This window comes from Cetorhinus maximus, chromosome 12 (assembly GCF_964194155.1).
Source record: "Cetorhinus maximus chromosome 12, sCetMax3.hap1.1, whole genome shotgun sequence".
Lineage (NCBI taxonomy): Eukaryota > Metazoa > Chordata > Chondrichthyes > Lamniformes > Cetorhinidae > Cetorhinus > Cetorhinus maximus.
Genome location: NC_135890.1, coordinates 29,648,395 through 29,673,415, shown reverse-complemented (window position 1 = coordinate 29,673,415; position 25,021 = coordinate 29,648,395). Strand labels below are relative to the sequence as shown.

The window sequence follows — 25,021 nt, the reverse complement described above, 5'->3', positions numbered from 1 at the left end:
ATAAAAGGATAAAAATGTGATGAGTTGAAATTCCAAGTTGACACTGTAATTTTTAACCCTAATCTATGATTTTCTATTTGTCTAGAGTGTTACCAAGGGACAGGAACAACCTATAGAGGAACTGTATCTAAAACCAGGACTGGGATATGGTGTGCACCCTGGGTAAATTACAACCAGGCTTCCAAACGGTAAGATTCAGATTGCTGTGGTTGCTAAGGATAGGATTGTTGGTGTTGGATAAATGAAACACTTGTGACACAACCCAGTGTTTGGCATGCCTATCCACTCGGTGCACCTTCAAGCATCGACGCACTGTGTTGGCTTTTTTTAAAACTTCAAAAAAATTTTATTCGTTCATGGGATGTGGGCTTCACTGGCTAGGCCAGCATTTATTGCCCATCCCTAATTGCCCTTGAGAAGGTGGCGGTGAGCCGCCTTCTTGAACTATTGCAGTCCCTGTGGTGTAGGTACACCCACAGTGCTGTTAGGGAGGGAGGCCCAGGATTTTGACCCAGTGACAGGGAAGGAACGATGATATATTTCCAAGTCAGGATGGTATGTGACTATGGAAGGGGTTGTCCTTGCAGGTGGTGGTGTTCCCATGCATCTGCTGCCCTTGTCCTTTTAGATGGTAGAGGTCACGGATATGGAAGGTTCTAGTAGGCCTCCCACTTTCTGTGCCAGATAATGAGGGAGCTCCCCCACCCCCCTCTGGAGGCTGCCAGCAAACCCGACAAGGGGGAGATACAGGAAAGACATAATGAATTGCAGTGGGCTCAGGGATAATGGGTATCAGTTGGCTCATTAATGAGCCTAATTGATATCCTGCTGCTGGCCGGGAATCCGGTGACAGCCCCTGATGCCCTCCCACTTCACTGGGGGAGGTTTTGTCGTTGCCTGCAGACTGATATGGGGCCTCTCGGCAATTAAGTGTGCCTGGCTGTCATTGTTCCCATGACAACGGGCTGCATTAAATCTAGAAAATGCTGGAAAAACTCAGCAGGCCTGACAGCATCTGTGGAGAGAAAAACAGAGTTGACGTTTCGAGTCCCTATGACCCTTATATATGGATTTGAAATGTCAACTCTGTTTTTCTCTCCACAGATGCTGTCAGGCCTGCTGAGTTTTTCCAGCATTTTCTGTTTTTCTTTCAGATTTCCAGCATCCGCAGTATTTTGCTTTTATATTATTTTGCATTAAATCCAGTCCGGTGCCTCACCGCCCTGCCCCGCACCCCCCCAACTAGTCATTTCTGTTCCCTATACCAAGCGCCCATATGATCCCAAAGTGACATTGTTTTGCCAAGTGACTGAATGATGAGTGAGTATTGTGGATAGGCCCTTACTTTAGTCTTTCATTCTATTGGCCTGGGCTGGATTCAAATCCAGGCCCCAGAGGTGAAGGAAAATACTCACAACGTGGACTGAATTTAACTTTCAATAAAATACAAGGTTATTCTTGCTGAATATATGTTGGACTAAGTTTTGACAAAATCGTCTGTTTTTAAAATGACACTTTAACCCTCAGAGATCAGATGCCAAGCTGACATGAATGTTGGTGTCGTTCTGTTTGCAGCGCTTGACCTTGTCACTGCAACTTGTCATGAAGAATCCAAGGGCAAATATTCTTTAAAATTAATAGATTTAGTCCTACCAATGGTTTTGTTTAGTTTTAAAGTCTTCCTAGATTTTCCTTTTCAGGAGCTATCCTGTTATTGAATAATCCATTGAACCAGTTACCACTGTATCTAATTTCTCTCCCGCCCACTTCCCTCTCGTATTTTGTGCTGAAAAACTGATTCTCCTAATTAGTAAAGATATTTTCCTTCAAACTATTGCCTTTAAGCAGATTCTTTCACGGAAGTTTGAGTCTTTGAAATGTCAAGTGGTTTAGTCGCATTAGATTATTGACACGTTGTGTTGATTTTCAATCTGGAAAGGTGAAAGCTCAATATTCAGCTCAGTGCAAATTCAATAGTTGGATTTTGTTGCCAAGGGCAACCTTCTTTTCTGAATCTGCTATATCTCCTACCCTGTGCAGATAATCTTTGAATCAGATTGAAAGATTGTACGTATACATGGCTTGTTGCTGCAGTTCAGGAACCACACTCCCTCTTCAAGGTATGAAGCCTCCTGCAGGCTCAGCCTGATGAGTTCCTAATCCACTCTGCCTAGGGGAAACTTTGGCCTGGGTTTTTGTGGAGTTGTAGAGATTCCATGGAAGGTCCAAAATGGTGGACTAGCCCCAGATCCAAAAGTCCTGTCCCCATTTCCGACAGATCCCATTTTCGCCGGTAGGGGAAAGGGGGTGGGACACTCGGGCCATTTAAACTCAGTGCTGAGTTCAAACAGGCCACTTTTCCATTGTAGCAAGGCATTAACCCTCAGTATGAGAATTATGACTTCAGAGAGTAATAATAAATGCACTTGAAGGGCGGATAAGGTCTAAGGAACTGTCAAGCCGCAAAGTTATTTAAATCCCCAGCCCTTTTAAAAATAAAATCAAAAAAGGCTGCCTGTATCAGTAAGAGTTAAAAGTAAATCTGTTCTAGCAGCTACAATAGTTGTTTGTTGGCATAACAATAAGGGCTATTATATTTACGCCTAGTTGCTTTCCACAACCTATCATTATCTCAGTAGGGCGTTCTAAGTTCATAAAAGCAAAATACCGTAGATGCTGGAAATCTGAAACAAAAACAGAAAATGTTGGAAAAACTCAGCTGGTCTAACAGCACCTGTGGAGAAAAAAAAAGTTAACGTTTCGAACCCTTATGACTCTTCAGAGCTCTGAAGAAGAGTCATTAGGACTCGAAATGTTAACTTTTTTTTTCTCCACAGATGCTGTTAGACATGCTGAGTTTTTCCAACATTTTCTGTTTTTGTTTTAAATTCATAGTTTGATTGTCAGCTCAGAGGTTGTTAAAGGATTAGCTGTCTTTGTGGCATTATGTATACAAAAAAGGATTGAGTACTTGAGGGGATTTAAATGTCTTGAATGGGCTTTCATGAATCAGTTTTTTTTAGAAAGTGCAGCCAATAATAGATATTTAGAGCTTTATTTTATTTCATCTCAACATGGCTCCAGATATTTGCCGATGGTAGATACTGAATGAGTTGGCATGCAGGATTTAAGGGCAAAGCGTGGTGGGTGGGGGCATGAGTTGGCATTAAGTTGGCATGGTTGGACATAGGGAGTGGGTGAGGAGACTGAGGGGGTGTGAGTGCTGATGACTAGAGGGCCTAATATTTAGCAAAACAACTGGGAACAAGTCACAGCGAATTGAGGTGGGCCTTTTAGTCAGTCTGACTTGGCAGCTGGCAGCCTCTGTGGCTGCCTCCACTCTGTGTCCGGGGGCAGCGGGCCAGACCCCATCCTGCACCCGTCCACCCTGGAATGAAGATCCGTCATTCAGGAGAGTTTCTCCTGAGGCAGGTATGGCGAGCCAGGAGATTCCCTGGCTCCCAGTACCCGACTTGGGATCGAAAATTCAGGCCCATTTGTTTCTTGTTCATGAGGTGTGGGTGGTGGTGCATTTATTGCCCTTTCCTAGCTGCTCTGAGCAGGTGCTGCTGGACCCTGAGCTACTGCAGCTGTTATGTTAATTCCCACAATAGTGTTAAATGGGGATTTCAGGATTTTGACCCGACCACAATGATGGAATGTTTGTTTTATTCATTTGTGGGATATGGGGATCGCTGGCTGGGCCAGCATTCATTACCCATCCCTAATTGCCCTTGAGAAGGTGGTGGTGAGCTGCCTTCTTGAACCGCTGCAGTCCATGTGGTGTAGGTACACCCACAGTGCTGTTAGGGAGGGAATTCCAGGACTTAGACCCAGTGACAATAAAGGAGCAGCGATATATTTCCAAGTCAGGAAGATGGTGTTCCCATGTATCTGCTGCTCTTATCCTTCTAGAAGATAATGCTCATGGTCATGGGTTTGGAAGGTGCTGCCTGAGCAGCCTTTGGTGAGTTGTTGCAGTGCATCCTATAGCTGGTACACACTGCTGCCACTGTGCATTGGTGCTGGAGGGAGTGAATGTTTTTGGAAGGGATGCCAATCAAGTGGGCTACTTTGTCCTGGATGGTGTCAGCTTCTTAAGCGTTGTTAGAACTGCACTCATCCAGGCAAGTGGGGAGTATTCCATCTCACCCCTGACTGGTGCCTTGTAGATGGTGGACAGGCTTTGGGGAGTCAGGAGGTGAGTTACTCGTTGCAAGATTCCTAGCATCTGACCTGCTCTTGTAGCCACGGTATTTATATGGCTCGTCCAGTTCAGTTTCTGGTTAATGGTAACATCCAGGATGTTGATAGTGGGGGATTCAGTGATGGTAATGCCATTGAATGTCAAGGGGCGATGGTTTGATTCCCTCTTGTTGGAGATGGTCATTGCCTGGCATTTGTGTGGCGTGAATGTTACTTGCCACTTGTTAGCCCAAGCCTGGATATTGTCCAGGCCTTGCTGCATTTGGACATGGACTGCTTCAGTATCTGAGGAGTCACGAATGATGCTGAACATTATGCAATCATCAGCGAAAATCCCCACTTCTGACCGTATGATGGAAGGAAGGTCATTGATGAAGCAGCTGAAGATGGTTGGGCCTAGAACACTACCCTGAGGAACTCCTGCAGTGATGCCCTGAAACTAAGATGATTGAACTCCAACAACCACAGCCATCTCCCTTTGCGCAATGACTCCCACCAGCGGAGAGTTTTCCCCCTGATTCCCATTGATCCCAGTTTTGCTCAGGCTCCATGATGCCAATAAAACTCCGATTCATGAAAGCCCATCCAAGACATTTAAATTCCCTCGAGTACTCAATCCCTTTTTGTACACATAACGCCACAAAGACGTGATGGTCAAGTGTTGTCTTGATGTCAAGGGCAGACACTCTCACCTCACTTCAGGAGTTCAGCTCTTTTGTCCATGCTTCAACCAAGGCTGTGATGAGGTCAGAAGCTGAGTGACCCTGACAGAACCCAAACTGAGCACCAGTGAGCAGGTTATTACTGAGTAAGTGCTGCTTGATGGCACTGTTGATGATGCCTTCCAACACTACTTTTTTTTGATATATGTCCAATTCAAGGTGGTGTGTGACTTGGAGGGAACCTTGATCATAATGGTGCTCCCATGCTCTTGTATATCTTGGTGGTAGACATTACAGGGAAGGGAGTTGCTATCGATATAACCTTGTTGAGTTGTTGCAGTGCATATGTACAGTAGGCAGAGTGCACCATTGATGGCAAAGTGGATATTGAGTCCAATGACAGAGGCTATTGATCAAATGAACTACCCTGTCTGAATGGTGTTGAACCTCGCCTCTTCACCTATCCAGGCGAATGGTGAATTCCAGTGGGTCCTCCACAGACACACTTGGAGAATAGTCAAGTTTTATTGATTGTGGGATTTATTTGCTTGCCTGTTCCCCTCTCTGTTGGTTGTGGAACACAGGCAAGATTGAGCAAAGTCACCATTAAAAGTAGACGTCATTTAAAATTTAATCATGTTGTTAATAAATAAGATTGTGTTGGTGGAAAAGTTAAAACATCCATCCTGTCATGTCTTTTCAAAGGTGAACAAGGCTTTTCATTGTGTAACTGCTGATCTTTACTTATGTGCAGAACCATTTTTTACACCAATTCTGAAAACCTGATGGAGAACTACTGTCGTAATCCAGATTCAGACAAACATGGTCCCTGGTGCTACACTAGTGACCCCCTCACTCCATGGGACTACTGTGCAATAGAATCTTGTAAGTACTTGAAGACATTACCTACAAATTGTAAGACTCCACTCACTTCCAATGCAAAGTCTTGCTCACCAGGAACACAGATCAGAGAATTGGACCTGGAGGACCATGTACCTGTTCACAAGACTTCTGATTTGTCTGCTGTTCATTTGAATGGCTAGAAAGTTGGGAATCTCACTAATCAGGTGTGTGGACGTCCATGCTCAAGTCTCCAAGTGAGACTCTCAATTTTGGGGCTATTGTATACATTCCTTGTATGATGCAATGCAAATATTTTAGAGAAATTCCATCATGATCTGTGGCTGTGTATTAATAGCATGTGGACAGTGAGGCACTGTACTGTCAAATGATTGGACCACAATTTCTCAAATAAGTTCCCAGCCACACTGCCGTGGATGCTGCAACCTTTGGCTGCATCTGTGTTTTTTTCAAAGTTCCACCAGGTCTGTAAAGCTCGGAAGAAAAGCTTGGGGAACAGAGAAAGCTGACAAGTTAAATGAGCGTCTGTTGCCTCTGCTTTTAACCAAGATAATGAGTCTATTGTAGCTTTTTGTTGCTTGGGTTTTTATTATTCAAAGCATGAAGTGCGACTTGCTAATGTTTTTATAAAAGCCAGTTATAAATGTTTAATGTTCCTAAACATTACCTTGAAATTCAAATTCTTAAGCTCCACTGGAGAAATCATTTAAGGCCTCATTAATCTTTGAATGGTAACGGGTAGATACAAACACTACTTACCCATGACTTTTAACCTCTGTTTATAAACTACTTATGAACCTCTGTCTAAACAACAGAGCTTTTCATACTTCGCTAAGAAAGCATGCTAATACAATAGCAATGGATGCCAAAGACTGGACAAGAATTGTTGGCAATAAATATATTTACTAAAACATGACATTTGGTATATTATAGTAGTATTTATTAACACAACCTTTTGCTTTAATAGTTTTACTTATTATGCACAAGTACACAGCTAGACCTACATTATACCTTTTTTTGAAATGTACAGTTCATTTGAATTTTAATTGGCATTGAGTTAAATTTTAAGAGTTTTTTTATTAATTATGACTGCTGATACATTGCCTTCTGCACGGCTGGGTTCAAATCCCATTCTTGTCGATGCTTCTTGTGCTTGATTGTTTTGGCTGCACATATACTAAAATTGGAATGATACAGGGAAGATTACCTTTGCAGATTTTGCTTTGGGTGTTTATTAGGACTAAATATATGTTTATCATGCATTTCAACTCATTGTGTCAAGGAGTAACTTGCCTTATAGTAACTTCATGCCCTTTCTATTTAGGTGACAAGACACCCAAATTAACCCCAACAGGTATGCTTCTTATATTATCATTTTGTGTCATGTTTCTATGGGAATGTTCTGATTCAAGTTCCTAGTGAGACCCTTTCGCCTAAACAGCAGTTTGTTAGTTCATGTTAGTAGTTAAACCTACCATGGACAGAATGTTCATGCTTTTCCTGCCTCCTCACAGCCTTCTAATTTTGGTGAATTAGAATGTTGTTGCTCTAAAACCCCCCCTTCCATCATTGTGGGAATATACGAAGAGGAGGAGAGCATTTACCCCCTCATGCCTGTTCCATCATTCAAGGAGATCGCGACTGATGTGCAACCTAACTCATATACTTTTGGTTAACAAATATCTACCAAACTCACTCATAAATTTACTATCAATTAGCATTCATTGCAGTTTGCAGCAAAGAGTTCCAAATGTCTACCACCCTTTGATCTTATTGTCTTATTAAACTGTTAAAATAATTAACTTACTTAACTTGTAATTGTTTTGATAACCACCACCAATCAAACTTTTCTCTTCCTTGTAGTTGATTAAGGGATTCAGTCAGGAACATGTACAACATTGTAATATAGAGTGTTGAATAATTGAATCCCGATGTTGTAACGGGACAAAAGGGCAATTCCATATTTTTTATGTGTATTTAAATATAGACGAGGCAAACATTTTGCAAGTCTTTGGAGTCCAATGTTTTGGCATTTATTGGACTTTTTGTGAGATTTTTGTTTTATTCTCCCTTCTCTCATACATAGGGTGGAATTTTTCCCTCGGAGGGTGGGTGTGTGCCTGACTTGAATGAGAGAAAAATAGTGCGCGATGACGTTGGGCGAGCGTCTCAATGTCAACGCGCACTCTTGTGATGCTTCGCTTGGCGGGCGCACACGAGAGGCGGCACTGTGCTCGCCGACAATTAAGAGGCCTATTAAGGCCCTTAATCAATTTCATTCAATCTGATTTTTCGCTGCCCGTCCAACCATTCGAGAGGGTGAAAAGGCTAAGCAGCCTTTGGATGTTTTATGAAACCTCATCCACGGGCGGGATGAGGTTTCCAACAGGAATTTAAAAATAAAATAGAAATGTTGAAATCTCATTTATAACATGTCCCTGCTCGTGGGACAGAGTCAGATGAGGGGACATGTTTTTAACATTTTTAAAGTCTTTATTTATGTTTTTAAAAACCTTCAGCTCCCTGAGGCAGCTCTGTGCGTGTGCTCGCCCTCTGCCTCCGCCCCCACCCACCCACCCACCCAGGCAGCGCTGAGGCTCCCAGCGCGCAATTCATGCTTGCTGGCTGTTAATTCGCGACCGCTCCCGGGCCCGCCCTCCACACCCACCTGCCGAGGTAAAAATCCTGGCCCATAGAAACTCCCAAAATCAATGGGCAGGATTTTTTGCTTGGCGTGTGGGCCGCGCCCAACAAACCCAAGCATAAAATAGTGTGCGATTTGACATCGGGCGAGCGTCCCAACGTCATTGTGCACTTGGGTGATATTTTGGGCGGTGGGCACACATGAGCGTTGGCAGCGCATCCTCCGACAATTAAGAGGCCTGTTAAAGCCATGAGTGTATTAATTAACTTGGATTTTTCTCTGCCCATTCAACGTTATGGTTGGCGGGCGGGCGAATCAGCCAGGCGGCCTTTGCCTTTTTCAGGAAACCTCAAGCAAGGGCGGGATGAGGTTTCTGATATTAATTTTTTTTTTAAATGTTTGGGCAGAATTTTTATAATCTATATGTTTAGGTGAGTGAGTCCGATGTGTGGACATTTTTTTTTCAGCATTTATAAATCTTTCTTTGATGGCTTTATATTCTTCAGCTCCCCGAGGCGGCTCTCTGCCTTCAGGGAGCTTTCATTGCGCGCTCCCCCGTGCCCGTGCTGACTTCAGCGCTCACCCTCCTCCCGCCCCCGCCCCTCCCCGCAGCGCTGAGCCTTCAATGCGCGTTCACGCTGGCTGGCGCGAAATGGCGGTCGGGGGCCAATCGCGGGCAGCGGGCCGATTCCCGGCTGCTCCCGGGCCCGCCCACTGTGCCTGCCTGATGACTTCAAAATTCTGCCCTGTGTCTGCACAGTACCTAAAGCATTTATCTTCCAAAACAACGTTTTACTGTTGCTGCACTAATGTATTCCCATTTCTCCCTGTGGGCACGTAGAAGTGTTTTCACTGAAAAATATTTCAAATCTTGAATTTACCTTTTATTAGCTCTGTGTACTGAATATACATTCCATACATAAATACACTCACATTTTACTTCTATCTGAGTAGTGGCAGATATCCAGGATATATTTCAGATTTACCCCTTGTCTAACTTTTTAAAACGTGCGTGACTTGTTAATCATAACAAGATTACATCAGTAACCAAAATATGTTGTTAAAGGGACAGTGGACAAGGGCAGTGGGGGTGGTGTGGGGGTGGGGGATGATGTGGGGAAGCAGGCCTTTGAAACAGTGCTGTTGGAAAATACTCCAATTTTTAATTCAGGATTATTCAAAGTTTGAGTGTCTTGATATTAAAAGGGTGATGCCTTATGTTATAGCTATTTTTCTGAAATCTCGATTTTAATGACAAACTTTTACTTCTTCCTCCCCTGTCCAATCCCCAGGCTCTCAAAAATGTTCAAGTGGAATGCAAACAAGAATAATAAATGGATTTCGAGCAAATGCCAAAACGTCCAGCTGGATGGTTAGCCTGAGACACAGGTAAATCAGTTTGATTTGTGAACAACCTCCCCAGTTATTCCACAACCTTAGTTTTGAATATGATCAAGCATATATCCATCATAGCCCTATATAAGCAGAAAGGAACACATTTTTCACTCTCTCTTTGTAAACAAGTTTATTATATGTGTGTGCCATTGATATCCCGAGGCACTGAATTAGATATTTACTTCACCTATTCATGTTCCCCATCTTACTCCCATGACATTGATGACTTGAGATTGTCTGCCATGCCCAAACTGTCTGATATTTCACCAAGTAGCCATTTCTTTCCATAATTGTGGTTTTGTTTACTCTTTTCCTCTCACACACACAAACCCTGAAGGTTGCTGTTGTGCCCCCACTACCACTTTGACCTGGGACTTTCCTGATGTCTGTTGCTGAGTACCAGACTATGTGTTGACTTTGTTGAGGCAGCTCCCATCTCCTGCCCAATCAAGAAAATCAATCCTGAATTGAAGGACCTGGTTTTAACAGAAATTGGGGTTATTCTGTCGTGACTTTTCAATAGTCTGTAAGATCAGCCACCTGGTATACACCCTGTGCAACAGATTTCAATACCAAGGAGAATCAGGTGGGATTTATAATGAGCAGCAAATTCAATATCGTCCATTTTACACCATTGCCCAAACTTAAAATTACCACCAACAGAAGTGTGATATTTTAATAAATTGTGAATTGGATTTTTTTGAATATGAATGATAGATATATTCATACTTTTGTTACAATTTATTTGCTTTTGAATAGTTTTTCTGCTCTTCCCAAGTATTCACCCCACCCAACCCACGATCTTTTGTACTACCATGGGTCACAGCGTCTCAGAGGTACTAAAGAAATTGGCTGAACTACTGAACCTTTACCCAGAGCTGTCTTTAAGAAAAATAAAAAATTGGTAAAGTCCTCAATTCTTTGTTCCAATACAGCCACTTTCTGGTTGATGAAAAGCAGTTTTAAATGTGGGTTGTTCTCAATGTTCTGGCTCTAGGAAGCATTAAAATCAAATGATATGGGGGTCCCTTGAGAGGGCCTTCTCACACTATTTAAACTTGACATCATATGGAGTGCAGTCCAGCATAGTGTGAAGTCAAGTTTAGAAAGTGTTCAACAATCCTTTGCAGTTCCTGGAGACATTATGAACTTATTAAATCAGCCTTCTATGCTGTGAGAATGCCAATGCATCTCTCCCCCACTCCTTTCTAACATTTAAAATAACAGTCACTTGAAGCTTTTCACCTTGTACACAGCAGGACAAATGCAAGAATGCCAAATTTCAAACAATCATAACAATTTATTTTACAGGAGAAAAGGGGTGTTGATTGGTTGGTAGTTTGCCTCAGATTGGCCAAGGCATTGCCATGGAGAAAGCAAAAGGGAACTAAAGGTTCCCCAAGCACCCTTCAAAAAAAGGCGCAAGGCTTGAACATATTCCCTTTGTTTGCAGAGAATGTATGAATGTACGTTGCTTCTAGCGAGTATAAATGAGCCTCGTTATAAGCATGACTGATTTTCTTAGATTGGTTGTAAGTGGAGTTATTAGCGCACAAATGATTGTTGAGCAACTGCTGCCCAATTGCGGAATCACATCTAACAGTTGACATTTGTTTTGGGTTTTGCAAGCATGGGCTGGTTGAGTATGGTTTGTACTCTGCCTGTTACGATTAGCCAAAGGAACATGCTGTTTGATTCAGTCAGCCAACTGTCGGGACATCCGGCCTATGTACCTGACCAACTGTTGATGTGATTCTGGGATTGGGGAGCACTTGCTGAATGATCCTGAATGTGCTAATAGCTACACTAACAACCAATTTAAGATTATCAATTGAGCTTGTTTATGCTTGCTAGAAGTGACATAGATTCATACGTAGGGAAACAAAGCAGCAGGTTAGCGTGTGGGGTGGGGTGGATTCAACTTCATGGAAAATTATGAAAAAACTGAAAAGAAAGGAGAGCCAGAACACAAAATAGGACAGAGTGTTTGGAAAGGGCTAGGAATCTAACTTCAAGCACATCAGATGAAGGGACGACAATGAGAAAGGGGATGGGAAATACAGGACTGAAGGTGTTGTATCTGAATGCACGCAGGATATGAAATAAGGTTTACGAGCTAGTGGCGCAGATTGAAATTGGCAGGTATGATGTGGTGGGCATTACGGAGACATGGCTGCAAGGGGATCAGGACTGGGAGCTAAATATACAAAGATATACATTCTATCGAAAAGAAAGGCAGGTTGGCAGAGGGGGTGGGGTTGCTTTGTTAGTAAGAAATGAAATTAAATCGATAGCAAGAAACGACGTAGGGTCAGATGATGTAGAATCTGTGTGGGTAAAGTTGAGGAACCGCAAAGGTGAAAAAACCAAAATGGGAGTTATGTATAGGCTTCCGAACAGTAGTCAGGATGTGGGGCACAAGATACACCAGGAGATAGAAAAAGTGTGTAAGAAAGGCAAGGTTACAGTGATCATGGGGGGTTTCAATATGCAGGTAGACTGGGAAAATCAGGTTGGTAGTGGATCCCAAGAAAAGGAATTTGTGGAATGTCTACGAGATGGCTTTTTGGAGCAGCTTGTGGTGGAGCCCATTAGAGAATAGGCAATTCTAGATTTAGTGATGGGTAGTGAGGCAGATTTGATAAGGGAGCTTAAGGTGAAGGAACCCTTAGGAGGAAGTTACCATAATATGATAGAATTTACCCTGCAATTTGAGAGGAAAAAGCTGGAATCAGATGTAACGGTATTACAGTTGAATAAAGGCAACTACAGAGGCATGAGGGAGGAGCTGGCCAGAATTGACTGGGAGATGAGCCTAGCAGGAAAGACAGTGGAACAGCAATGGCAGGAGTTTCTGGGAGTAATTTGGGAGACACAGCCAAAATTCATCCCTAGGAAGAAGAAGCATACTAAAGGGAGGACGAGGCAACCATGGCTGACAAGGGAAGTCAGGGACAGCATAAAAGCTAAAGAGAAAGCATACAATGCGACGAAGAGCAGTGGGAAACCAGGGGATTGGGAAGCCTACAAAGACCAACAGAGGACAACTAAAAAAGAAATAAGGAGAGAGAAGATTAAATATGAGGGTAAACTAGCCAGTAACATAAAAGAAGATTGCAAGAGTTTTTTTAGATATATAAAGGGTAAGAGAGGGGCAAAAGTGGACGTTGGGCCGCTGGAAAATGACGCTGGAGAAGTAGTAGTGGGGAGCAAAGAAATGGCGGAGGAACTGAATAAGTACTTTGCATCAGTCTTCACGGTGGAAGACACGAGTAACATCCCCAAAGTTCAAGAGAGTCAGGGGGGCAGAGGTAAGTTTGGTGGCCATTACCAAGGAGAAGGTGCTAGGAAAACTGAAAGGTCTGAAGGTGGATAAATCACCTGGACCAGATGGATTACACCCCAGAGTTCTGAAGGAGATAGCTGAAGAGATATTGGAGGCGTTAGTGGTGATCTTTGAGGAATCACTGGAGTCAGGGAGGTCCCAGAGGACTGGAAAATCGCTAATGTCACCCCCCTGTTTAAGAAGGGAGTGAGGCAAAAGACGGGAAATTACAGGCCGATTAGCCTGACCTTGGTCGTTGGTACGATTTTAGCGTCCATTATTAAGGATGAGATTTCAGAATACTTGGAAGTACATGGTAAAATATGGTAAAGTCAGCATGGTTTCATCAAGGGGAGGTCATGCCTGACAAATCTGTTAGAATTCTTTGAGGAGGTAGGTTAGACAAAGGAGAGCCAATGGATGTTATCTACTTGGACTTCCAGAAGGCCTTTGAAAAGGTGCCGCACAGGAAGCTGCTCAATAAGATAGAGCCCATGGTGTTAGAGGCAAGGTACTAGCATGGATAGAAGAATGGCTGCCTGGCAGGAGGCAGAGAGTGGGGATAAGGGGGTCCTTCTCAGGATGGCGGCCGGTGACTAGTGGAGTTCCACAGGGGTCAGTGTTGGGACCACAACTTTTCACTTTATACATTAATGATCTAGATGAAGGAACTGAGGGCATTCTGGCTAAGTTTGCAGATGATACAAAGATAGGTGGAGGGACAGGTAGTATTGAGGAGGCGGGGAGGCTACAGAAGGATTTGGACAGGTTAGGAGAATGGGCAAAGAAGTGGCAGGTGGAATACAACGTGCGGAAGTGTGAGGTCATGCACTTTGGTAGGAAGAATAGAGGCATAGACTATTTTCTAAATGGGGAGAGAATTCAGAAATCTGGAGTGCAAAGGGACTTGGGAGTCCTAGTCCAGGATTCTCTTAAGGTTAACTTGCAGGTTGATCGGTAGTTAGGAAGGTAAATGCAATGTTGGCATTTATTTTGAGAGGACTAGAATATAAAAGCAGGGATGTGCTGTTGAGGCTTTATCATGCTCTGGTCAGACCACATTTAGAATATTGTGAGCAATTTTGGGCCCTGTATCTCAGGAAGAATGTTCTGGCCCTGGAGAGGGTCCAGAGGAGGAATGAAAGGCTTAACATATGAGGAACATTTGAGGACTCTGGGTCTATACTCGATGGAATTTAGAAGGATGAGGGGGATCTGATTGAAACTTACCGAATAGTGAAAGGCCTGGATAGAGTGGACGTGGGGAAGATGTTTCCATTAGTAGGAGAGACTAGGACCCGAGGGCACAGCCTCAGAGTAAAGGGAAGACCTTTTAGAACAGAGATGAGGAGGAACTTCTTTAGCCAGAGAGTGGTGAATCTATGGAATTCATTGCCACAGAAGGATGTGGAGGCCAGGTCATTGAGTGTATTTAAGACCGAGATAGATAGGTTCTTGATTGGTAAGGGGATCAAAGGTTACGGGGAGCAGGCGGGATAATGGGGTTGAGAAACTTATCAGCCATGATTGAATGGCGGAGCAGACTCGATGGGCCGACTGGCCTAATTTCTGCTAATATGTCTTATGGTCTTATGGTATGGACCCATTCTCTGCAAACAAAAGGAATATGTTCAAGTCTTGTCCCTGTTTTGAATTACCTGGGAGCTTGGGGAGTCTATTGTTTTCTCCATGGCAATGCTGCAGTGAATCAGTGTCGACTTTCCAACTAATCAACACCCCTTTCTCCTGTAGTATTAATTGTTGTAATTGTTTGAAATTTTTCATTCTTATGTTTGTCCTGATGAATGCAAGACAAAAAGCTTTGGCGGCATGTCTCTTTTCAGCAATATTTGAAAAGAAGATGCTGGAGGAATGGAGCTTTATGTATACAATATGCAGCCCTCTCATGTCCCGCAATGTAACTTGGTCTTGCTGACTATGGTTTACGTCCTAGCACTGCTGGCTTCATACTAATAACTCATTATAACTACAACCTAAGGTTGCTAGGCCAGAGGTTTTTATCAAAAACTCCAGTAGATTTCATTGACAAATAATAGAGTATATGGAAATCTCCGTTTTGCATCCGCTAATATTCAGATTACTGAAGAAAATGAATAGCCCTTAAATGTATTTTATAATCTGTCAGTGGTGGTAATGAGCTTACTTCTGTAACTGTTTATTGGTAAATCCTTTCTCTTCCTCTCAGGGATACCCATTTCTGTGGTGGATCATTGATTCAAAGTAATTGGGTTCTCACAGCCAAGCACTGTTTCTCCACATGGTATGCAGGTTTTTTATTTCATTAAACTATTCAAAAGCTCAAGGGTCTGTTTGTGGTGGTTGGATGTAGTAGAATGTAATACTACTAGTGTTCAATGTTGTGGAGCAGAGACAAATCCAGGTCCGTTGTAATTCTTGACCTGAGCTGCTACATATGGAAGCTGCAGCACATCCCCAAAAGCGGAGGAGGAAATATAGATGAGAGCATCACACCTTAGATGACCCTTGTTGCCTCCTGGCACTGGGTCCATGGGTATTCATTGTAGTCTGGGGGCAAGCTGTTTCACTGGTCATTTGGTTGCGAATATTATCAAGTTGGCTGGACGAAAAAGTGGATAACTTGCAAAAGTGGATACTTAACCCCAAGCATAAACTAATAAACAATAGTTCCAACAGAATATACTACCTCCAGAAGTGTAGGTCAGATATAATCTTGCATGTTGCACAACATGGTAGTTATGGAAGTTTAGTAATTACGTAGCACGTAATAGACACATAGAACCATAGAAAAGTTACAGCACAGAAGGAGGCTATTCGGCCCATCTTGTCCATGCCAGCCTGAGGACACCCAGGTGCCCTTTCTAATCCCACCTTCCTGCACCCGGTCCATAGCCCTGCAGCTTACAGCACTTTAGGTGCAGATCCGGGTACTTTTTAAAAGAGTTTAGAGTTTCTGCCTCTGCCACCAATTCGGGCAACGAATTCCAGACACCCACTACCCTCTGCGTAAAAAAGTTCTTCCTCATGTCCCCCCTACACCTTCTGCCACTTATCTTGAATCTATGTCCCCTGGTTCTAGAATTCACCACCAAGGGAAACTATTTTATCCTGTCCACTCTATCTATTCCCCTCATAATTTTGTACCCCTCAATCAAATCACCTCTCAGCCTTCTTTGTTCTAAGGAAAATAACCCCAACCTATCCAATCTCTCCTCGTAGCTACACTTTTCTAACCCTTGCAGCATTCTTGTAAACCTCCTCTGCACTCTCTCCAGAGCTATTACGTTCTTCCTGTAATGTGGTGACCAGAACTGCACACAATACTCCAGTTGTGGCCTCACCAGTGTTTTATACAATTCCAACATTATATCCTTACTTTTATATTCTATACCTCTGCCAATGAAGGAGAGCATTCCATATGCCCTCTTTACAACTTTGTCTACTTGAACTGCTGCCTGTGTACTTGTATGCCAAGATCTCTCACTTCATCTACCCCTCTTAGCATATTCCCATTTATTGTGTAATCCTTATAACTGTTTGACCTCCCTAAATGTATGACCTCACACTTCTCTATGTTAAAATCCATCTGCCACTTTACCGCCTACTCCACCAATCCATCTATATCGTTTTGGAGATTTTGGCTGTCCTCTACCCTATCCACCACTCGGTATCAGTTCGAGTCTTTAATGCAGTCGACTACATGACAGTAAAGCAATGATAATAAAACATCTTGTGGGCCACAATAGTCAAGCTTTTTAGCATCTATCCTGTGTTACTGACATCAGTTCGTGGTGGTGGAATCCAACAAAATAGTTGGCTGCATCCATGTTTGAATAGTATTGGTTAACAGTGACTTGTTTAACTGTGTGTCAGGATTTATTTCACTGTGTTATAAGGGAATATCTCAATAACAATTGCCTATGACAACAACCTTTTGCGAGTGAGCTCACATCATCTGTATTAATAATCAACCTAGCCCAGGTTTATATTAAATTGATTTTTTATTAAAATGATGCATTGAATATCACTATTTGACTGAACTTTCATTTTTTGCAACAAAAACAGAACATTCTGTGAAAAACTCGGCAGGTCTAACAGCACCTGTGGAGAGAAAGACAGAGTTAACGTTTAGTGTCTGTATGACTCTCCTTCAGAACCATACGGACTTGAAACGTTAACTCTGTTTCTCTCTACACAGATGCTGTTAGACCTGTTGAGTTTTTCCACAGTTTTCTGTTTTTATTTCAGATTTCCAGCATCCGCAGTATTTTGCTTTCATTTTTTGCAATTGCTTTCAAGAAGGACGCTAGCTCATTGAAAAAATAATCCCTGCTTCCTCCTATTCAATCATCTTTTCAAATTGTTATAGTATATTGCTATTTTGTAGATTTGTAGCCTTAGTATACGTCTCTGCATCCAGAATGCTGTAATATTTGGTTGAAGAAAGGTGACTTGTAGAGGTTGGAAGGTTTGGCTGTCTAACTGGTACATGTGTTTTTGGCTTTAGTAAACCAGATTTGAGGGGATATGAAGCTGTGATGGGGATTCTGAAAGATGATAAAAGTGAGGAAGCCCATAAGCAAGTGATGGAGATATCTCAGCTTGTCTGTGGACCAGAAGGATCCAATCTTGTAATGTTGAAATTGGCCAGGTGGGTCTCTTAACCGTTCTGGTGTAGAATGTTAAAGTCGAAAATTGGCATCTAGGCCAAATTCCATCCTAATCACGAACTTTCATTCAATTTTGCACATTTACAGTTTGAAATCTGTTTGATTCCTGAATGGTGTATGTATAATATTATCAATGTCTTTTTTCCTTGTGAATCTAGGTGTCAATATGTGCAATTGTTCATCTGCTGGCTTCTTGCTATTTCTAGAATTCTCTTTATACAGCGATTCAGTGAAGCTATTAAGCTGTTAAACCAGAGACCACTCAATCTTTTTAACTGAAAATTGGACAAGTATTTGAAACAAAACAAGTTAGAAGGCCCTGGGGAAGGTGTAGAATTAGTTTTGGATTGTCCTAGCAAAGTGCCAGCACGGGCATGATGGACCAAATGGTCATCTTCTGTATTTATAGCTTATAGGGAACGGTTTTCATCTTGTCACCACCCCATGTGTGCCTAAAAATAGGATAGCAGCAGACCCAAAATTATGTGGGGGTTTGGCCCACCAACTTGTCCGCCTGCTCCAAATTTCAAATAGACCTCAATATAGGCTGCCAGAGCTTTCACCAGAAGCAGGGAGGGCCCTCATTAACATAGAAACATAGAAACTAGGAGCAGGAGTGGGCCATTCGGCCCTTCGAGCCTGCTCCGCCATTCATTATGATCATGGCTGATCATCCAACTCAATAGCCTGCTCCCGCTTTCTCCCCATATCCTTTGATTCATTTCGCCCCAAGAGCTATATCTAACTACTTCTTGAAAACATACAATGTTGTGGCCTCAACCACTTTCTGTGGTAGCGAATTCCACAGGCTCACCACTCTCTTGGTGAAGAAATTTCTCCTCACCTCAGTCCTAAATAGTCCACCCCGTATCTTCAGACTGTGACCCCCTGGTTCTGGACTCCCCCACCATCAGGAACATACTTCCTGCATCTACCCTGTCTAGTCCTGTTAGAATTTTATATGTTTCTATGGGAGCCCCCCTCAATCTTCTGAATTCCAGTGAATATAATCCTAATCGACTCAATCTCTCCTCATATGTCAGTCCCGCCATCCCAGGAATCAGTCTGGTAAAGCTTCGCTGCACTCTCTCTATAGCAAGAACATCCTTCCACAGATAAGGAGACCAAAACTGCACACAATATTTCAGGTGTGGTCTCACCTTGGCCCTGTGTAATTGCAGCAAGGCATCCCTGTTCCTGTACTTGAATCCTCTCGCTATGAAGGCCAACATACCATTTGCCTTCTTTATCGCCTGCTGCACCTGCATGCTTACCTTCAGCAACTGGTGTACAAGGACACCCAGGTCTCGTTGCACATTCCCCTCTCTCAATTTATAGCCATTCAGATAATAATCTTCCTTCCTGTTTTTGCTACCAAAGTGGATAACCTCACATTTATTCACATTATACTGCATCTGCTATGCATTTGCCCACTCACTCAGCTTGTCCAAATCACACTGAAGCATCTCTGCATCCTCCTCATAGCTCACCCTCCCACCCAACTTTGTGTCATCTGCAAATTTGGAGATATTACATTTAGTTCCCTCATCTAAATCATTAATAGTTATTGTGAATAGCTGGGGCCCCAGCACCGATCCCTGTGGTACTCCACTAGTCACTGCCTGCCATTCGGAAAAAGACCCATTTATTTCTACTCTTTGTTTCCTGTCTGCCAACCAGTTTTCTATCCATCTCAATACACTACCCCCAATCCCATGCGCTTTAATTTTACACGCTAATCTCTAATGTGGGGCTTTGTCGAAAGCCTTCTGAAAGTCCAAATAAACCACATCCACTGGCTCCCCCTCTTCAACTCTATTAGTTACATCCTCAAAAAATTCCAATAGATTTGTCAAGCATGATTTCCCTTTCGTAAATCCATGCTGGCTCTGTCTGATTCTGCCACTGTTTTCCAAGTGCTCAACTATTAAATCTTTTATAATGGACTCTAGAATTTTCCCCACTACCGACGTCAGGCTGACTGGTCTATAATTCCCTGTTTTCTCTCTACCTCCCTTTTTAAATAATGGGGTTACATTAACTACCCTCCAATCCGTAGGAACTGTTCCAGAGTCTCCCCCTCTTCCTTCTCTCCCCCTCCCTTTCCCACTCCCCTTCTTCCCCCCTCAATCTCTCAACCTCTCTCTTTTCCTCTTTCTCTCCCCCTTCTCTCTCCCCTCTTCTCCTCTTCCCTCCCCTCTTTTCTGCCCCCACACCCCCCAATGCTCCCCTCTCTGACCCCCCCAATCTGAACCCCCTCCTTGCCCCCATCCCCCTCTGCCCCCTCTTCCCCCGCGCTCTCTCCCCCCATCGCGCTCTTTCCCCCTCCTCACTCTCTCTCCCCTCCTCGATCTCTCCCTCTCCTCGTGCTCTTTCCCTTCTTGTCCCCCCTCACTGTCTCACCCTTCCCTCTCTCTCCCTCTCTCACCCCCTCCCTGTCTCACCACCCCCCCTCTCACCCCTCTCTCTGTCACCCTTCCTTCTCTCTCTTGCCTTCCTCTCTCTCTCGCCTTCCTCTCTCTCTCTCTCGCCTTCCTCTCTCTCTCTCGCCTTCCTCTCTCTCTCTCGCCTTCCTCTCTCTCTCTCTCGCCTTCCTCTCTCTCTCTCGCCTTCCTCTCTCTCTCTCACCTTCCTCTCTCTCTCTCGCCTTCCTCTCCCCCTCTCTCTCTCTCTCTCTTGCCTTCCCCTCTCTCTTGCCCCCCCCTCTCTGTCCCTCCTGCCCCCTCCCTCTCTCTTGCCCTCCCTCTCTCTTGCCCTCCCTCTCTCTTGCCCTCCCTCTCTCTTGCCCTCCCTCTCTCTTGCCCTCCCTCTCTCTTGCCCTCCCTCTCTCTCGCCCTCCCTCTCTCTCGCCCTCCCTCTCTCTCGCCCTCCCTCTCTCTCGCCCTCCCTCTCTCTCGCCCTCCCTCTCTCTCGCCCTCCCTCTCTCTCGCCCTCCCTCTCTCTCGCCCTCCCTCTCTCTCGCCCTCCCTCTCTCTCGCCCTCCCTCTCTCCTGCCCTCCCTCTCTCCTGCCCTCCCTCTCTCCTGCCCTCCCTCTCTCCTGCCCTCCCTCTCTCCTGCCCTCCCTCTCTCCTGCCCTCCCTCTCTCCTGCCCTCCCTCTCTCTCACTGTCTCACCCCACCCTCTCTCTCTCTCTCTGTCCCTCTCTCTGTCTCACCCCCTCTCTCTGCCTCGACCCTTGCCCCCTCTCTCCCTTGCCCACCTCTCCCTCGCCCCCCCCCCCCCCCCCCCTCTTTCTCTCTCTCTCTCTCTCTTGCCCCCTTTCTGTTTCACGCCCTCTCTCTTCCTCTCAGGGAGAACGCTGATTCTGTGAGATTCGTTGGCACATTAAAAGCAGTTACGCTGGCCGGAAATTTCGAGCCCTCCTGTGGCGTTGTCCCCTGCGCCAGGGCTGGTGAACCATTGAAACCTCTGTTCACATTGGTGGGGCTGGCATGATGGGCTGGAAAATTGCAGCTCCTGTGTGGGACAGTGCCCATGAGAACCTGATTAAACAGCATCCTTGTCAGAAAATGTCTGCCTTGGCTAATTGAAAGAGCAGTCACAGAGTTGAAAGGACGATGTGGAAAGCGGCTGCATCAGCTGCTGTCTACTGGAGGAACAAACAGCTGGCAGAAAATAACAAAATGGATATTAAAGGAATTGAATTTAATCAATCCAAGTCTAGGATTGGAAATTTGCACACAATATCTTATGACAAATATCTCCTGATATTTTTTTTAAGACTGTTTTTGGATATTTGACACTTTCGCAGAATTGAAACGTGCAGTGCATTAACTGTCCGCTTTAATGCTTTAATCTGATCCTTTTTCCAGACCTGTAAAATCAACTGATTATGTTCACTGGATTAAGCTGCCTCTATCTGAATGCGTCATACGTGAAGGTGTCTATTGTAATATTTCTGGATGGGGAGAAACCAAAGGTAAATGATCAAGATTTGAACATTTTGAGGGGGGGAATATTTCCTACAGATTTGGGTGATGTAATCTATGTTGGATCATTTAAGTTCATCGCTGCCTAAAAGCAGGCCCCTTGATTTTGACTCATAAAATATGCTGAGGGTAAATTGGCCCTGTGACCAAGCATCTTCTCTTTAGTTTGTACTTGTTTTTTGTTGCTGTATTCTGCTCATGTCCTTTCCTATTAGACTCCTGCAAAGCTTGAGCAAACTTATACTGTTCCCCTCCTGCAGGCAGCTCATTAATTCATTTTTTAAACCAGTAGCACTAAAGGCACTACTCATGTCATGCCACTAAATCTAAACAGTTTTAGTTAGTCTCTCAGTGCCGTTAATATATTATTCGTATTTATGTATGTATTTTGGAAACTCGACAATGAGGAAATCTGCTTAAGCCAGCCAAGTAGAGAGCCTTAAGAGTCTGAAATTTCAAGGTTGGAAGCATTGGGGTACATTGTCATCTTCACTGCCTGAAGAGTGTTCCGGTCAGCTGGATTACAGAGGTTTCATAGAACGTGGCAGATATTCTTCATTCCATTGACATCAATGGGCTGAAAAATCAGGCAGGTTCTATATAGGATCTGGGAGCTGACCTGCCACACGTTACCGCTCGTCCAGCAAAGGCAAAACGTACACCAATATGTCTCTGTTCATCACTGGAGTATAGGCAGGATGAGAGCACAATGCTTGTTTCCACTATAATTGTAGCAGCACAATCCGGGGATAGTTGGTTGAACCAGCACAAAATATGGTGGGATTTTAAACGTGAGTTACATCCAAAACCTCTTGCATTCATGTTTCCCACGATCTTTTACACTCATTCAAGATTCAGTGCCCCACCCATAAAACTGGCTACATCCCAGGTCCAATTTCTACAGATTGCGCTTGTCCTGGAAGGCACTTCATATAGTTTTCTTAGCCGTACAAACAGTGGTAGGCATGTTTTATAAGTTTATTTCATATCCAGATATGTTTAATTTAATGTCCAGCATGCGTTCGGTTATCTTTAGCTTTGTTTTTCCCATTTCTCTTTTAGGTACGGGTTATGAAGGCGAACTAAAGGTAGCCCAGATTCCAATAGTTGGAAATAAGAAATGCAATGAGTACCATCAAGGAAAAGTCCAAATTAATGAATCTGAAATCTGTGCGGGAGAAGAAAAGGGCACTGTTGGTACATGTGAGGTAAGAGAAGCATTAAGAGGATAAAGAACTTATCCTTTTGGCAAGTGTACACTGATTGTCAAACTGTCAAATGCCTCACAGTATTTTAAAGAAAATAAACACAAGGTGGCATATGCTTTAGTTAATCTGTTCAACGTTAACCTGGTCTACCTGCAGGGAAAGCCCATCCTGATGCATTTAGTTGGCAAAGCGTAAATCCTATAACAGATACTTACTGGGGAGAAATATCATGCTGTTTGTTACATATGTGAAATTTGCCTGGTGAAAATAATGAGCTGGGTAATGCCATTACTGCATGTTGTTGGGACATCTGGTAGTCTGGGAAATGTGGGCCATGGTCTTCCTCCACTCATTAATGTTGACGAAGGTCAGTACAAATTTAAATCAGGAAAGTGTGACTCTAGAACACTTGTTTTTGACTATCATTAGGTTAAAATATTCATCCAATTTTGTAGTTTTTCTCTTAGTAGTTTAAATTATGCAGAGCTGTATGAGCTTTATATATATCTGAAAGTTGCTTCTGCATTGGTGTTGTTCAAGAGATGAACGACTGTTGAACAGTAACTAACTGAATGTCAAGTCTTGGACCTGCACTTGAAATTCTAACTCCAGATCCTGCGTATCAGTCTAAAATAATTGATATGGATATAATTTTATATACAATTTATAATTTAGTTAATGAGATGTCTTGGAATTAAGATTAAGAGATTATAGGGGCTGTTTTGGAACTCCAAGGAAGGAACCACATGTCTATGCTAAAAAACTTATACCAACATCCTGATAGAACTTAGTCACTTCACTAATGCTCATTATTATTCTGAGTTCTATGGGTGGTATTTAACGGAGGCAACCCTGATGTTAGCCCCTTATGGGGAAGAGCCAGTGAAAGCCCCATGTTGTCTCCTCTCGGGAAAGCCCACCAAATTAAGTATCAATCAGGCACTTAACTGGGCAGCAATGGGCGTTCCCGAGGATCAAGAACTCTAGGGCCAGAAATTCCTACCCCCGCCAAGAGTTGCCAGTCAGTCAGAGGCCCTCAGCTGTACAATGCTTGGCAGCCCCAAATGAAGCAGTCACCCGAGGCCCAGGGTCACTGATGGATCCAGGCCACAGGTGACAGATGGAAGTCATGTTGCGGGGAGGGGGATCAGCAACAAGGGCATGAGGGTGGCCCTCAGCGCACGCCCCACCTTCCTGATGGTGGGTCCTTCAATCGGGTACTGAGTGCCTTTGAACAGCGGATCCCCTCTGGAAGCCCAGAAGAGACCACGACAAACTTTGCTTTCCGGGCTTCCCACATGGTGAGTGCCCTGCCTGCTGCTGGGTGAATACCAGTGGCAGTAGGATGATGCCCGTAAGTGGGCATTGATTTCCCACTTAAGGGCCTCAATTGGCGATGCTGCAGGAAGGCTGTTCACAAGCCTTCTTGTCTGATTTAAATGCTCCCACCACCAAAACTGCCTCGGGGAAGGACATTAACTTTCTTGCACTGAGTACGTTTTACAGTAAACCCTTAACTGTTAGCCATCTGAACATGAAGCATTCTGCCAATGAAAGAAAGATGACCAGTTTTTAGCAGAACAGCTGCCTTAATTCACCACTCAACTAAAATAGCTACATTACAAGTACAATATATCATATATTTAGTTTTGAGGCAGGAAACATGTTTTCTTTTTGTCTCTGTGGCAAATTGGGAGGGGTATGCGATGCTAGAATGACCAAGAATCATGACTGAAATTTAAGTTCTGCATTGAAGGGAGTAATGTTCTGTACACAGCACTGATAGAGGAGGGCCATTTTGACAGAGCTTCAGCATCAGAAAACTGAAAACCACTTGAAATCTAAATGTAGGAGAATGCTTTGTGCATGCCTCATTCTGTATCTTGTCAGCAGTTTGCGATAAGCTGGGCGATATCAAGTGGTTAGTCTTGCCAGCCTTTAGTTTAAAACCTTGTTCACTTTGTATGGAACCATCATCTTTCTAAAAAGTAATGCTATTTTTTTGCTGAGACAGAGGGTGAAATTGTCCGAGAATTGCATTAAGTGCGGTAGTGGGTGCGTGAAACGTTTTTCCCGTTGGCCGCAATGGCAGGTTTTCACTCCGTATTGTCCCCTTCCCA

General features: G+C 43.8%; 1 protein-coding gene across 2 annotated transcripts in view; it reads left to right on the top strand.

Moving 5' to 3' along the window:
* LOC144687341 (hepatocyte growth factor-like) overlaps positions 1-25,021 on the top strand; it is a 71,624-nt gene that overhangs the window by 33,871 nt on the left and 12,732 nt on the right. Inside the window, exons 10-17 of one of the 2 annotated variants that reach the window (XM_078553327.1) lie at positions 86-188; positions 5,623-5,753; positions 7,054-7,083; positions 9,666-9,762; positions 15,300-15,374; positions 17,601-17,744; positions 21,577-21,683; positions 22,756-22,901. In XM_078553327.1, the coding sequence (XP_078409453.1) occupies positions 86-188; positions 5,623-5,753; positions 7,054-7,083; positions 9,666-9,762; positions 15,300-15,374; positions 17,601-17,744; positions 21,577-21,683; positions 22,756-22,901 (833 nt within the window). Of the gene's footprint in view, positions 1-85; positions 189-5,622; positions 5,784-7,053; positions 7,084-9,665; positions 9,763-15,299; positions 15,375-17,600; positions 17,745-21,576; positions 21,684-22,755; positions 22,902-25,021 lie in introns of both variants that reach the window. The other variant, XM_078553328.1, reaches the window with a different exon arrangement.